Raw genomic sequence first — 15,164 nt, 5'->3', positions numbered from 1 at the left:
ATATTAATATTCAATAACAGTATCAACGCAATTTATCGAGTGAGATTTCTTAATAAAATCTAAATATATCTTTCATATCTATAATTTGCTATCTATCAATACGGATAATATGGTTTATACCAAATTTCAGAATCTATAAAAAGTTTGATTATATAGATTGATGTCAACTTAGTCGAGCAAAGCATTAATTTATTCTTGATTGACTATTAAATATTGAACACAAATTTCTTCTATTCGATAATGAAAATATTGCAAAATATTATCCCAATATTTGATATTATGCTGATATTTTTGTCGACTAAAATCATGAATTATAATTACTTGAGATTGTAAACATTTATTGAGGCAGTATCATTTATTCTTTGACATGATAATTTCTTATTCTTTTGTCCAATGATAACTTCATTAAGCAGTTAGGTAAAATATCATTTTTACACCTATTTTTCTCATTTAATGGAATTTTAACAATCATAGACATATGTAAAATAAATATGGATAAAATGATAGTAACTCAATAGTTTCGACAATGAATGTATATCTAAAGATATTCAAGTAGAAGGCTGTAAATAATTAAAAATAACGATAATCGCAAAAAATATTGCAAGCATAAAAGTTTATAAATCTTTAGTAATTATTTTTTATGTAATTTCATAAATTTCGATAATTTCAATTAAAGTGCAAGTAAACATTAGAAAAGTTAATAATTTATGGTAAAATACACTTTATTGTAAAATCTAATAAATCAGTTAATTGTAAAATAAAATATTTTTCCAATATTGCAGTATTATTCATTTTAAAAAAATATGGAGTTTTTATTGTTTTTTCATTTAAATAATTTTATAAAATATAGACACTCTATAATAATAAATAATGAGACTTTTAAACTTATTGGTATTTGTGCTATTGTTAATAATAAATTATTTGAACTAGCTGATTCGCTTATAAAGGCCAATTCAATTATTAAAACATATTAATCGTAATCAGAATTTCGAGATGTTAACTTTCATTGGTAAAATATGATTTATTTTATAATCATAAATGTCATACATATATGGTATGAGTTAAAGTGTAAAAAGTAAAAAGAGAGAAATTAAATGTATTTTATATTAAATTTTGAATTGTCTTCTAAAAATTGGGAATGTTAAAAACTTATAGATAGCAGTTCATTGAAAGTAGTATAATGGCGAGTAAACCTAGTTAAGATCATTTTAAATTGGAATTTCATCTTAACATCTGCGTTTCGAATTATTTAGAGTAAGTATTGAGGTATAAGATTATGCATACGTTTTCTCATTTCCTCTTTATCTCTCTTTATATTTAGATTTCTTTTTGTCTTTATGTCATTAAATTTATCTGATTCTTATTATAATCGTCATTGTAAAATTTGAATTATAGAGAAAAAAAGAAACAGAGAAAGTTTTTTACAATTGATTTTACGCTATGTAAATTATTATTTTTTTTCAACATTTTATGAAATGGAAGGGATCAGATGATACTGTGTGCTCATTTTTCAATTAATGAATTCTTGAATTTTTCATTCCTTATTCCTCTATATTATGAATCTTTGAATTTACTTTTCATCGTTAAACGTTGTATGATACTTTATTTTATCATTTGTATTATTTTATATTATTCTCGAATATGTCCAAGTGACAACGATAAAAGACCGATAGATCTAGTTTAATTATAGTGATAAAGTCAGAAGCAATGACTATATTATGCTTTAGTCAGGAGATAATAAAATGGAAGAAAACATTTTTGTACATAGACTTACGTATAATAATAATCATCAATTATATGTGATAATTCCAGGTCTAAATTAGATTTGTTTATGATTTCGGTTGTAAAATATGTACCATGAAATGAGTCAGTAAGTCCATCTTATTTTTCTTAGTTACTTTAATGATAATAATTGAAAGTTTATTTTGAAGTTATCAATATAACAATTATAATAATTTGATTTCATGGGTTAAATTAATTAATTGAATTTATTTAATTTTTTATTTCAATATAAAATTGTCCGAAATTTAATTGAGTATTGCTTTAATAGGTTTTAATAACTTATAAATAGAGTAATTAATTTACATTAATGTAGAAATACCAAAAATAGATTATGAGTAGAGTAATTAATTTATGTTAATATATAAATACCAAAAATAGATTTATTTAATATAAATTAATGAAAATAAGTATTTTTAGAAGTATTTATTCGCTCTAGGAGTTTTGTATTACTTTAAAATTAAATTATTTTTGTTAGCTAAAAGGGTTAATATATATTTACAAATAATTGTTCATAGATTCAAACAAGTTTAGAAGGAGTGGCATGGAATTGTCCAAAATAACCTTTTTGCATGCAAAAACCACTTCCATTATTTGTATGAAAGAAATTATACGAAAACTTTACTCTTTTTGAAATTCTTATCTAAATTATTGACTTTGTTATTGAAAAACAATCACAATTGCATTGAATATATCAATTTCCAATTTTTTTTCTCTTATTCAATCTTGCTATATTTCTTAATATAAAATTTTTAATAAATGCAATATAATAAAATAAAGTTTTTATAAGTTAGTAAAGGCTAATGTCCAGAATGAGAAAGATTACATATGAATACGGCTAAATCAATACCAGGAGCTTTAAATATAAATAAGAATATCACAAAAATAGGAAAGAAAAAACTTAGGTCTTGAAAAACTTTACGAAAAAGATGTTTATATAATTAAATAAATTTCTAAGCTGTTCATTGAATTATAAGCCTTGATATTTGTTTTGCAGATTTTGCTTTATATGTGATAAAGCTTGCATTTAACATGTACACTAGTGTATTGAAATATTGAACTGGAAAGTCTTATCTTATATAAGAGGAAAAAACGAGTAAAAGTAAATGTCTATGTATCAAATGTTATTAATATCCCTGCTATTAAAAACAATAGATGTATAACGTATTAGCGAAGGATTAGATTAGTAACGATTTTCTAGCGATTAATTTTTTACGCGGATTTTATCGTTTCGTTTGGGTTACATATAAAAGGCCGGCATCATTAAAAGAGGCTGACGAGAACTGAACGCGTCGTTGGTCTCTTTTGATCGAACGAAGGAAGACAGAAGGAAAGCAGTGAGAGCAGGAAGTGAAGGGCGTCGGAGTTGGTCCCTAACCCTCCTATCGAGCCGTATGACAGATCGTCGGGGGTGACCTTGTATTTCAAAAGTTGTACTGGGTCCCCCCGGGCCCGTCTCATTCCGCCGGTGTACTCGCCGCCCACCTGTCGAACTCGATGCCCGAGTCTGGGCTGAGGCCTAGGTCAACCGGACTAAGGAAGCTCGTCGCAGTTGGGCAGGAGCAGCCGGTTCCGGCCCTGCAGATCCCGATGCAGCGTTGCTCGGTCCCCACAGAGTTCTTCAGTCCTCGGTCCCGGTGCTCTCTGAGTTCGGTTTCGAAGCTGTGCAACTGTTGCATGAAATGAAAGTTAGGCGCGATGTTGGACTTACGGCTGCGTACGAGGTTGAATGCGTCGTTGAGGCTGAGGCTGCACTTGTGCATGAGGTACGCTACGGTTATCGTCACCGAGCGAGATATTCCTGCAAGGCAGTGCACCAGAACACCCTTGTCCGAATTGCGTGCTTCCTCTATAACAATTGTAAAGCCCTTGGCGATCAGTTATTGACTTAAATATTTTATTACCGATGGTATTATATAAGTCCCGTTCAATCTTATCTTTAATCTTATCGATCAATCGGTTTCTTACTGGATGGATTTAATGATCCATCTAAAGAGAACGGGCGAATTAATCGAAGCGATTTTAACTGCTTCAAGATTAGTTTTCATATCGTATCATATTAATATCGAGGTTTATAATTTGAATAAGCATTTGACAGGGTAAACCGTTAAAAAATCCAACACTCAAACGATAGGAGTTTATTGTATACAGTTAGATAAGATATCTAACATTTAGTCCTACCTCCAAACAGTTAGAATCACATAATTACCGATGCATGGATACGTTTTACACCCTTCCGGCAACTATGACAATGCACGCACGTTGTATAAAAACCGGATATCCGTTGCTTAATTGTCTGCATAGTGAGACATTGTCATTGAATGTAGTCCATCAGTATTTGATTTCTGACGCGTGGGAAAAGTTACGGTCTCGTCTTTTGCTCTCTCTCTCTCTCTCTCTCACACACACACACAACTCGCGCGCACATATACGCACATGCCTTCGCTCGCTCACCCACCTATTCACACATACACCAATCATTGTGATATTGTAATAACAGTGTTTGAAAAAGAAGATTGTAAGGATAAAATGGTTAACAATAGCTGATTGTCGTTCATTGTCGCTATATTTGAAGAAATATTTTTTATTTTATTTAATAAACTGTATTTTAGAAAATACAAAATAATAGTATAATAATATAAATAATAATAATAATAATAATAATATAAATTAAATTCCTGTTCTTGATACATATTTAAAAAATAACCTTTTCAACGTATGTTGAAATTCTCCTTATTTTAATCGATATATCACAATAATTTATCTGAATTCGTTAATAATTCTTTATTCTTTTACATATAAATTTATTTCAAATTATTAGTTATTAAATTTTATTTTCTGTTACATAACAGCATGTCTAAATACAATAATTTAATATGCATTATAAGTATTTAAACATATAATACAATTTATTGTTATAAATCTAAGTAATAAATTTATATTCATTTAATCTTCAATACACGCACGCGCAAGCGCACACACATTCACACATGCGCACACACGCACGCACGCACGCACACACACATTACATTAATTTCATAATTATTAACACTTTAAAAAATTAGAAGATTCAAAAGTAAGAGTAAAAGTCTAAAGATAATTTTCAATTTTAATTTAATTTGAAATAAACATTAATTTGTCGTTCAGGGATTCAAAATACTTTAAAATTATGACGTATGGATTAAAAAATTATAAAATATCTGTAACATTAATTACAACCAAAAAAAATATTTATTTAAGATTACAAATAAATATATATAGTCAAATTAATTATTTTTTATTTAACATTGTAGTAAAAATATAAATAGTGAACTCTTTAATACGTCTTATTTATATTAGTTCAAATAATTTAAAGATAGATAAGATAAGAAAATTTTCTTATCAAATTTCAATCTAGAAAGTACATTATTTTGTATAAATGTTTTATGTAATTTACCAATACACGAACTTCTACTTTATTATTATAAATTTTCCAATTTAAAAATCAGCTACTAATACAAATCACTACATTACAGTATAGATTGCATTTTATAATTTTAGACTATTATATATAACATTGTTGTTTCATAAAATCGACACAAGTAAAATCGAAACAGCTGCATAAGGATAATATTTAATGATAGCAGAACCATTCCGAATGAATAATTAATACAATTACATTTATATTCTCTAAATATGATTATTCAATAGAACGTACTAGAGGTAACTTGTGGAATTCTGATATTGACATACAGTAAGTATTTAGTGAAATGATAATAATCTCCATAATCAGAAAAGATTAACGATAATGGGTTTATAAAATGTTTGTAAAACCTACCGATAAATTGTATAGCCTGAGGGAAGAAACTAGCTAAGTTCTGACTCCAGTGGTCGCTTATCGGTATTTGCATATACTTAATAGATCCAGTGCCTTCGAAGACATTGGGTAAGTCTGGTGTGACATTGAGGATGTACTGTATCCTGTGACGATTTAGCGCTTCGCTGTCTTCGCTGTTGGCAGCATTGCCGAGGTACAAGTGCGGCAGGATTTCCACTGGGAAGTCCTTATCGTCTTCCGGGCCTGAATCCATTATAATGACACCATATTAACATGAGAATATATGAAGTATAATTTTATTTATCTCGAAGAGACAGTAAGTATTTCTTTTAAACTTCTTTACTTTCATGTCACGATTGTACGGTTATTGCAATAAATGTACGAAAATCTTCTATCTAAATATATTCTTTAAAAAGTTTATAATATATTTTATATTATAACATTATTGATCAATGTATCATCGATTTTATATGCAAGTAGAACAAAGTTGCATTATCTATAATATTTAATTACATCGATATAATTTTCGTAAGAAATTTAAAGAATAATGTTTCTTTATTTATTTGAAATTAAATAATATTTAATATACAACTAATTTTAATATTAAAATCATGTATTTCATAATTAATAGTATTAGTTAATAATAATGATGATAATAATAATCAGTGACATAAAAATAGATTAAAGATTTCATATAAATTTCGTAATTAAAACTAATATAATATAGTTAAAAGATATATAAAAATATTAATAAATAATGTGACAAAAGCATCGATTAATTTTTTTAATAGTATATAAGTTTTTATTACAGAAGTTTCTATATATTTTTGATAAATAAAATTAATAAATCTATAATAAAAAATATTACATTTTATTATATTCTTTTAAGTATAAAATTTAAAAAATGTCGTTATTCATCATTATGTTAACCTGTTAAAATATAGTAAATTTCATTGAAGGCAGAAATATACACATAATATATTTGTACAGCATTTATAAAAATCCAATTTAAAAAATGGATTTTAAACTAATTTCTTTTAATTTTCAAACATAATCTATAAATAATTTATTACTTTCATTAAAAAATTCTAATTTCGTCGTTGTGTGAATTTCATTTGAATGAATTTCATAATAACATAAATTAATTTTATTCGTTAATCATTTTCCTCCCTAATTCTTTAAAAAAAAAAAAAAATGCAATCCACGCACCATATAACACTTACCTATGGAATCACAGGTGCTATCGCTGTCCGAATCAGAATATGCTCTCGTTGATGGTGTGGATATTCTAAGGGATCGAAGACCCATTAATTCTCCTTCGTTTGTCTCGGTGTTTGTTGGTCCTTCATTGCAGTTCTGACTGCCTTCGCACCATTCTGGATATCTATCTCGAAATGTTCCAAATCCACCTGAAGATATTTCGTTTTTAATGTAAATTATAAATTTTATTATATGCGTAAATATCATAGAATACAGCATGTTTAAGCCATATGCTTAAATTACATTTGAAAATAAGGGATTTTATAGAGATAACTAAGTTTTTAAAAACAATATAATAGATTCACTTCTTTAAGTACGTTTTTTTTACATTATTTATGAGAAATACAGTCAGTGAATAACTTCTAATATATAAGTTAAAATATCTATTTAAAAATCTGTTAATTATTATTCATGACAAAATTTAATTACACATTTAATCATTTCTTATACGAATTGTAATAATTGATAGCAATGGACTCAATCCCAGTAATTTCTTTATGTTTAACTACTTATTAGATAATATAACATAAAATTAACTCTTTGATTTTGATACTTTTTACATTGTCAAAATTGTAATAAATATATATGAACAAAATTTTAAAAACATAAACTAGATTAGAAAGGAAGAAACGTTTAAGCAAACAAATAACATTAATTTAAATGAGAAAAATAGTTTTAAATATATAATGTACATGTCTTAAAATTCGTATTCGAGTTCACATTCTCATAAAGGGGGGAAAGTATAATTAAAATAAAAGTTTTTTTTTTATGTATGTTATTCTTTCTAACATTTAATATAAACATGTAGAAGAATAATTGTCGAGTGAATATTAAAAATTTGTGAATAATGAAGATTTCTTTAATATCTTACAATTGTATAATTATAATGTTAATGTCATTAATATTATTATTTCATATTATGCTTGTCTTCTTTTATGATATAAAATAATTAAATAAGCATAATTACATATATAATGTTGGCATAATGGTAGAGATACAAAAAATATATACAATACTCGTTGCAATGGATTTGTGTAAAGTATGCATAAACAATACATATAATAAAGGGACAGGCGATTTTTCTTTAAAAACATTAATGAACATAAGGTTTTTTTTTTAATTAAATATAATTTCCTTGTGAACACGCTACGAATATGATATTATATATTTTTTATCGATTACTAATTTATGGATTCCAATATTTAATTTATAACTACAAATGATCTTAATCAATAGTTCAAAACAGTAAATAATTATTATTCTAAATAAAAGAAGAAATGAAAAGTTTACGTGGTATTTTCCAATATAAACTGAATAATTCTAATTAGTTTTCCTAAATGATTGGGTGATTGGTTTGTTAGAAATTTTCTAAAAATTATAATACTTTTTAAACGAATTCTCATGCAGTACTTTACATATTAGTCATGAAATTTGATTTTCTATTACTAAATTTAATGAAATTATTTCTGATAAATTAAAAATATGCATTTATTAGTTTATTGTAAACTCGTATTTATAAGTATACTCGTATTTATAAAAAAGTAATTCATAATTATTAATTCGTTGTTTGTGAGTAAAAATAGAAATATTCATTTGTATTTTTATCATATTGTAGTAAATAAGTAATTTTAAATTAATAATGTTTTATCTATAATATCAATATAAACATATGTATTTAAAAACATATTTTTAACTTACATGCACATTTGAGTTACGAATTTATAAACAAATTCATTATGCTGATAATATTTATCTTTTTCATATTTCAATATTTATTAATATATGAAAAATAAAATGCTATGTATGTGTCTTTGAAAATCATATTCATTTTGCTCTCTTTTCTTTTGAGTTTTTATATATTTAGAAACCATTATACAAATGTAAATTCAAGAAGCGAGTGTAAAATTAAATTAAAAATATAACTTGTACAAAAAATTAAACTTATTAGAGTCTAATGCATCTAAAACTAGATGTGCTATCTTAATGTCGAGATTTTTCAGCAGAAAAATGATTTGTATGTATTTAAATGTAGAACAGTATGTGTATGTGTGAATACGCGACAAGGACGATACTTGTGTTGCATTTGAGTGTTTCACGTGTATCAGAGAAAGAGAGCTAAAAAGAGGGGGAGCCATAAGCTGATAAATAGGATGGTGTGCGCATGTTCGGCCACTTTTCCACAGGAATCAATATTTCATTCACAACTTCTCGATCCAACATGCGCAATTAAACCGACATATATATATTCTCTCTCTCTCTCTCTCTCTTTCTCTCTCTTTCTCACTCATTCACTCAATCTTTTCCTCTCGCTTACTCAAGCTGAAAATTTAATTCGTTAGTTTAAATAGGAAAATATAAAAAGACTAAATCTTTAATTTTTATGTCATTCGTTTAGTAATTTCTTTGCATGCACACTCGACAAGGATCATTCCTAGTATAATTTTTATTATTTCTTACGATCGTCTATAATATATTCATTATTATTTGAGTGTTACAGTTCTTTGCAAAAAGATAAAATTGAATAATACTTTGATGTTTTTTTAATTGATATATATTTATGTATTTTATTAAAATGAAGGAAATTTTTAATTCTTTAGTTCTCAATCTGAATAATGACTTTTTATAATACTATAATTTTAAAATTAAGGAAATTCATTCAATATATAAAATTTTAAATTATGTCCTGGTTAAGTTTATTATATATCCATCAAAATATTGTAATAAAATGAATTTTTTTTTTAATAGATCAGTTTAGTGTTTATAATAAATTTAAAGTGTGAGAGAATCACAAAATCTTAAAAAGAATTGAAATTGAAACTAATTCTGATCATTTTTAAAGCTCAGACATTTATCTTAAATTCTTATATATATTTATATGCATATATAAATATATCCTCAATACTTGTTATAATGTCATAATTCCGTAGTGACGTTATACTTTTAAATTTATATAAAATTATGCATTAAGCATAATTATTTGAAGCATATCAAGTATTTTATATAAATATTATCAGTATTACTTTTATGAAACAGCATTAAATAAAATATAAAGTTAGACGTTTTGGACAAATAATATCGCATATAATATTTTGAATATATAATGAAAATTATTTAAATTGTAAATATTCTGAAAATTTAATTTTATATTGTTTAAAAAATTATCGGTACAAGTAAAATAATATGTTGATTTTAAAAATCATTTGAGTGGAGTCCCCTACTAATTAAATATTATATAATTATGTATGTAAATAATATAATTATGTATGCGGACAAATTCTTTTAAATAGTGTTGTCTATTCATGTGAAAGTTAGATAAAAGGGAGCTTACGCTCCCGAGTAATCGAAATGTATTTAAGGATTATTAGTAGAAGAAAATGTATGCATGTGTTAATACGGTTAATATTTTACAGTATTGAAAACATAAATGGAATTGAAAATGCAAACGGAAGTGGAAAGCACTTTAATTATACAGGGAACGAGGGAAGGAAGTAATGCTACCGCTTTCTACGCATGTTTAATAAATTTTTCTCAGCAAATGAAGGCGATTGGTTATATATAAATATCGCGAATCTTCGCAAGACAGTTAAGCGGTATAAACGATGTACGTGCGCAGGCGCGCGCAAATCCACAGCCGCCATTCATAAGTAAGAATGAGTAGTTATGAATGGAGCCAATGAAAATGTTCTTTGCCAAGGAAATCAATTTTTAACGATCCTTCATTGTTAAGATTAATATGTTAATTAGCACAATAGGCAGTCGTTTAATTATTATTAATATAGATTATCAATAGCATGGAAATTCTTCGTCTCGTTTTATGATAGGAATGGTAAGGGATAAGAATGTTATTTACATTTAAAGTTTATTTTCTTACGAAAATTTCGATTTCCTTTCAGTGGCATACATTTTTATCTGCTTATTGAATTTTATATCTCTTGATTGATTAATGTTTAAATGAAAGTGATTTTTAATAATTATTACTTTTATGAACAATAAGTGTTTATAATATTGTGTAAAATGCCTGTATTGAATATGTATTAAAATATACAAATATTACACACTAAAATGGCATATAATTAATTTTACTTATTTTATATTTATAATATTTAAAATTTTCATGTTGATTAAATAGAGATTTTATAACTTGAAATTTTATACAAAAGTTCTACAATATCTAATTGCAAAATTATTAAAATTGTTTTTTTTTTATTTTAATATCGATTAAATATTGTTGTCTATGTCAATATAAATATCTAAAATTAGAACTATATTGAATAAATTTTATATACATGAAACATTATGAAGCAACACTTTTATAAAATATACATGTTCATCAGAAGACTGAAGCATTTGAAGGAATTTGAAAGGATCTCTAAAATACGACGTAAATATTGAAAGTTAAGCTTGATTGTTTGATAACATCGACATTTGAATTTTATTTGAAATAATTAATGTTGGTACACATTATTTTGCAATTTGTTATGCGCTCATCAATGAAAGTAATGACAATTAAAAAAACTCCTTTTTGGAATAATACACTAGAATCTTAATAACATAAACTGATCGAGTTAACGTGTCGATATAACGTAATATTTACAATTCATAAATAGTCGCACCCCTCATAAAGTATATACACACAGTAGACCCGGCAGGGTAAAACAATTATTCATTCATCGAACACTCTAGCCTACATCCTTGTACTCCAACCCTTTCGTAAATCAATAGGAGCTTAGCGACCAGGAAAACGCTAACGCGCATGCAAATTGAATAACACGTTGAATATGAGCAATACAAGGAAAATAAAAGAGATTTCTTTCTCACTGGGACAAACATAGGATCGAAAGGGGGTGCGATTGGTGGTAGTTTAAGAAGGAAGAGGTAGAGGGGCTGTGGCGCGTGCGTGTATGTGACGGGACGGGGGGAGGGGACGCATCCGGGCTTAGCACAGGCGCCGAAACATGAGAATGTGAAGGTTTTCTCTCCTTCGCTCGTCTCGTCTGCGCCTCTCCCACTCTTTTCGATTGTATGCAAGATTTATTATATCATGTAGTGGTCGAAGAATATGGATGACGGAGTCTTAAGCACATTCTGAATGGCTTGACAAAGTTCCAGAGCGCTTGGAGCGTCAGGTATGCATAATATGCTGGTACCCGAGAAACCCGAGGAGGCTCTCATTTACAGGAAAATCGACTTATCCTCCTTCAACTTTCCTCGTCAAATGAGCTTGTACCCTTCTTTTCCGTCTCTTTCTTTCTTTCTTTCTTTCTTTCTTTCTTTCTTTCTTTCCTGTTCTTTTTGTTTGGAGCTGAGGAGTTCGAAGTAAAACGAGCGCCGAAGAAGGTGCAACATCCCTAGGACAAGTGGCTTGGTCTATAGACTCTCAAGAATCATCGTAGTTTCACAAGACATTAAATCGTTACATTTTCAAATATTAATGCAGATTTTTCAACAAGAGACTCTATCCTTTCATTTCCTCTCACATATTTTACTTATTTTTTAAAAACTTATTTATTCAAATATATATTTATCATTGCATGTCTTCAAAACATATATAAGTAAAAGCTCAAAATAGTATTAGATATAATATTACATTATAATAATTATGTTTTATTAATTAATTGCGGTTCATGTAATATTTAAAGATTAGTCGTGAGTAAATACTGTTTCGTGTAGCAGATTTAAATTTATTGTGTACTTTAGTGTACATATGTAGCTCGTTGTAATTGAAATGACTGCATGCATATTGTTAAATAGATAAAGATTTTTCAACAATAACAATTATGTAATACATAATATTATCGGGATACATTATACAGAATTTGTTATCAATTATGAAAGTACATGATTTTTAAAAGAAAAAGAATTATAAGGAAATAAATAAAGTTAAACTAGAAATACATTATCATTTGGCCGGTGTCAATTAATTAACCATAAACAATTAACCATAATCAATGTATTATTTGAAAGGTAGGGTGTAATGAACAGGTTTTTACATAAATTAAATTTAACCGCAAAAATAATGTAATTGTAAATGGTAAAATCACACAGGGAATCATGAATTCATTCCCATCAATCGAGTATATTCCAGAATGAATATTTTATAACTTTCTTTCAATGGTATTATTTCGTATAGTAAACATTTATTTATCATTTCTTGATAATATGATATTCAATGTATTGAAAATTATTTTACGAACGATTACATAACGATTAATAAATAATCTGATAAATTCACTGATTTATTAGTAATTATACGTTGCTAATTCGTAACGACGCTAGTGGTTTATTTAAAATATTTTAAAGTAGCTTTTCATTCAATAGATTAAAACACCAGTAAATTTGCCTGGATAAAAACCCTTTTTCAATAAGAACTCTTTTAATGGTATATCAGTTATTTTTTTTTAAATAGTAAATATTTAATATGTTTAATTTAATCGCGAAATTATAAAAAATTAATTTAACTATTCATAAATTAAAGTTAAATTATATAAATATAAGCCGTTTTTTAAAAGTATTACAAATGATTTTGTGAATTAGACAAAATACAATTTAATAAGAACCTTTTAAATTATAAGCTTGTATTTTTCAACACTTTTAACAATATACATATTTTATTTATTTAATAATTTTCACTTATTTTTTAATTTTTGTAACAAGCCACATAAATCCAAATTTTTTAAAATATTATTTCTAATTTCATTTTCTTTATAATAATAAGAAAACATATTTAAATTTCTTTTTAAAAAATGAAAAATTCAATTGTGTAAAATATATGACAGTTTATAAATGAATTATAGATAGGTTTTATTTTCTTCTGAGGTTTTCTCATAGAAAATTTTAATTTAATAAATTTAATAATTCCATTTTAAGTTAATATTAAATCGGTATAGATCTGTATTGCAATGAAATATATAATCGAATATTTCTAAATTGCAGATGTAATTATTACTTAATTTATACATGAATTTAAAGCTAAATATGCTGAGAAGGTCTAGTTATTTATTGTTTTCATGTTTTTAACTTTTAAAAATGATAGTTGAAAAGAAATTATACATATTCACGATTACGATCAGTTAAATTGGAGATTTTATATTGAAAATAGTTGTAATAGAAAATTATACATAAAATATTTGCATGTAACATGAAAGTTATCTCTCTTTCTCTTTCCCCCTCTCTCTCTCTCTCTTTCTCTCTTTCTTTTTAACACCCTCTTTTTTCCTTTACACACACTAATATACAGATTCAAACATACAAATAAAGAGAGTAATTCTTAATTCTTTAATAATTGATTTATTTAGGTAATTTTAAAAAATGTAATATTTGTAGAAATTTTTTTAATTAAATGCAAATGTTAATAAGGTGCAGAGATGTGATTATTTTAAATATAGATTGGAAGATGTAATTGTAAATATCAAAATGCACTAAAGTGTTGTTAGAAATTTAATTTATATACATTTTAATAGGGCAAAGTTTGAAAAAGCTTGAGCTGATTGAGGAAAAACTGTTTAAATACCAAGTAAGAGTGTGGAATGCATACTTGTTGATAGTGTGGATTAACATGTGAGGATAAATTGACAGATGTAAATCTCGAAGATCGTGAAACTCGGGGCGAACTTTGAGATTCGAACGAGAAGGTAAAAGCACCTCGTTAGTGTTAATCGAGGAAGCAAAGTGTAACTACTAAGTCCCTTGAAAGAATTGCCAACCTGCATGAGATGCGAAGTCTCGAGCGTGTGAACTTTCAAAGTTTAATGTCCGAGAATCGCAGTGTAAAATGAAAAGTGGTAAAATGACAAAAGAAAACGGGGAAAAGAGGAGGGCCGGTTTCGGTAAAGGTACCTTCGAGCGTGGCTACTTGGGCGCCGCAGCTTCTCAGTCTCCGCATGAGCACGTGAATGGTCTCTCCCTGGTGTCCAGCTGGTTCCGTGGAATCGCCCACCAGGATGAAGCGGCCCCTTCTCTCGGTTTCGGCTTCGGCTTCAGCCTCGGCCTCGGCCTCGGCCTCGGTTTCGGCCCCGCCCTCGGCCCCTAGTAATACCTCGACCCGCGACCTCAGCTCGAGGCACTTGATCGTCGAGAGAAGCTCGACCTTGCCGGCAGCTAGCCGCCTCAGCATTATGCTTGGTACGGCAAGGGCGACCGAGCCTCGAACGTGGCTCTCAGCGTAATCGGCACCGGCCCGACAGTCGAGCACGAGGAGTCGTTCGGCCTGACGGCGCAACTCTTGCGACAGCCACTCGCCGCTTACGAAGCCCTCCTCCGTCGATTCGCACATCTCGCGTCTCTGCTGCTGCTGCTGCTGCTGCTGCTG

At 27.7% G+C, this 15,164-nt stretch overlaps 1 protein-coding gene across 1 annotated transcript; it reads right to left on the bottom strand.

The window, feature by feature from the left end:
* Window positions 1–2,967: 2,967 nt before the first annotated feature.
* On the bottom strand, window positions 2,968–15,128 carry Mkp3 (Mitogen-activated protein kinase phosphatase 3). The gene is made up of 4 exons (XM_011501026.1): window positions 14,693–15,128; window positions 6,820–7,005; window positions 5,597–5,839; window positions 2,968–3,628 (listed from the first exon to the last, which is right to left on the bottom strand). Exons 1-4 carry the CDS (start codon window positions 15,126–15,128, stop codon window positions 3,237–3,239), a joined length of 1,257 nt encoding a protein of 418 aa, XP_011499328.1. The 3' UTR covers window positions 2,968–3,236.
* Between the last annotated feature and the right edge of the window lie 36 nt (window positions 15,129–15,164).

This window comes from Ceratosolen solmsi, unplaced genomic scaffold, assembly GCF_000503995.2.
Source record: "Ceratosolen solmsi marchali unplaced genomic scaffold, CerSol_1.0 scaffold27, whole genome shotgun sequence".
Lineage (NCBI taxonomy): Eukaryota > Metazoa > Arthropoda > Insecta > Hymenoptera > Agaonidae > Ceratosolen > Ceratosolen solmsi.
Note: the sequence above shows the minus strand (reverse complement) of the source record. Positions and strands in the feature narration are given on the sequence as shown.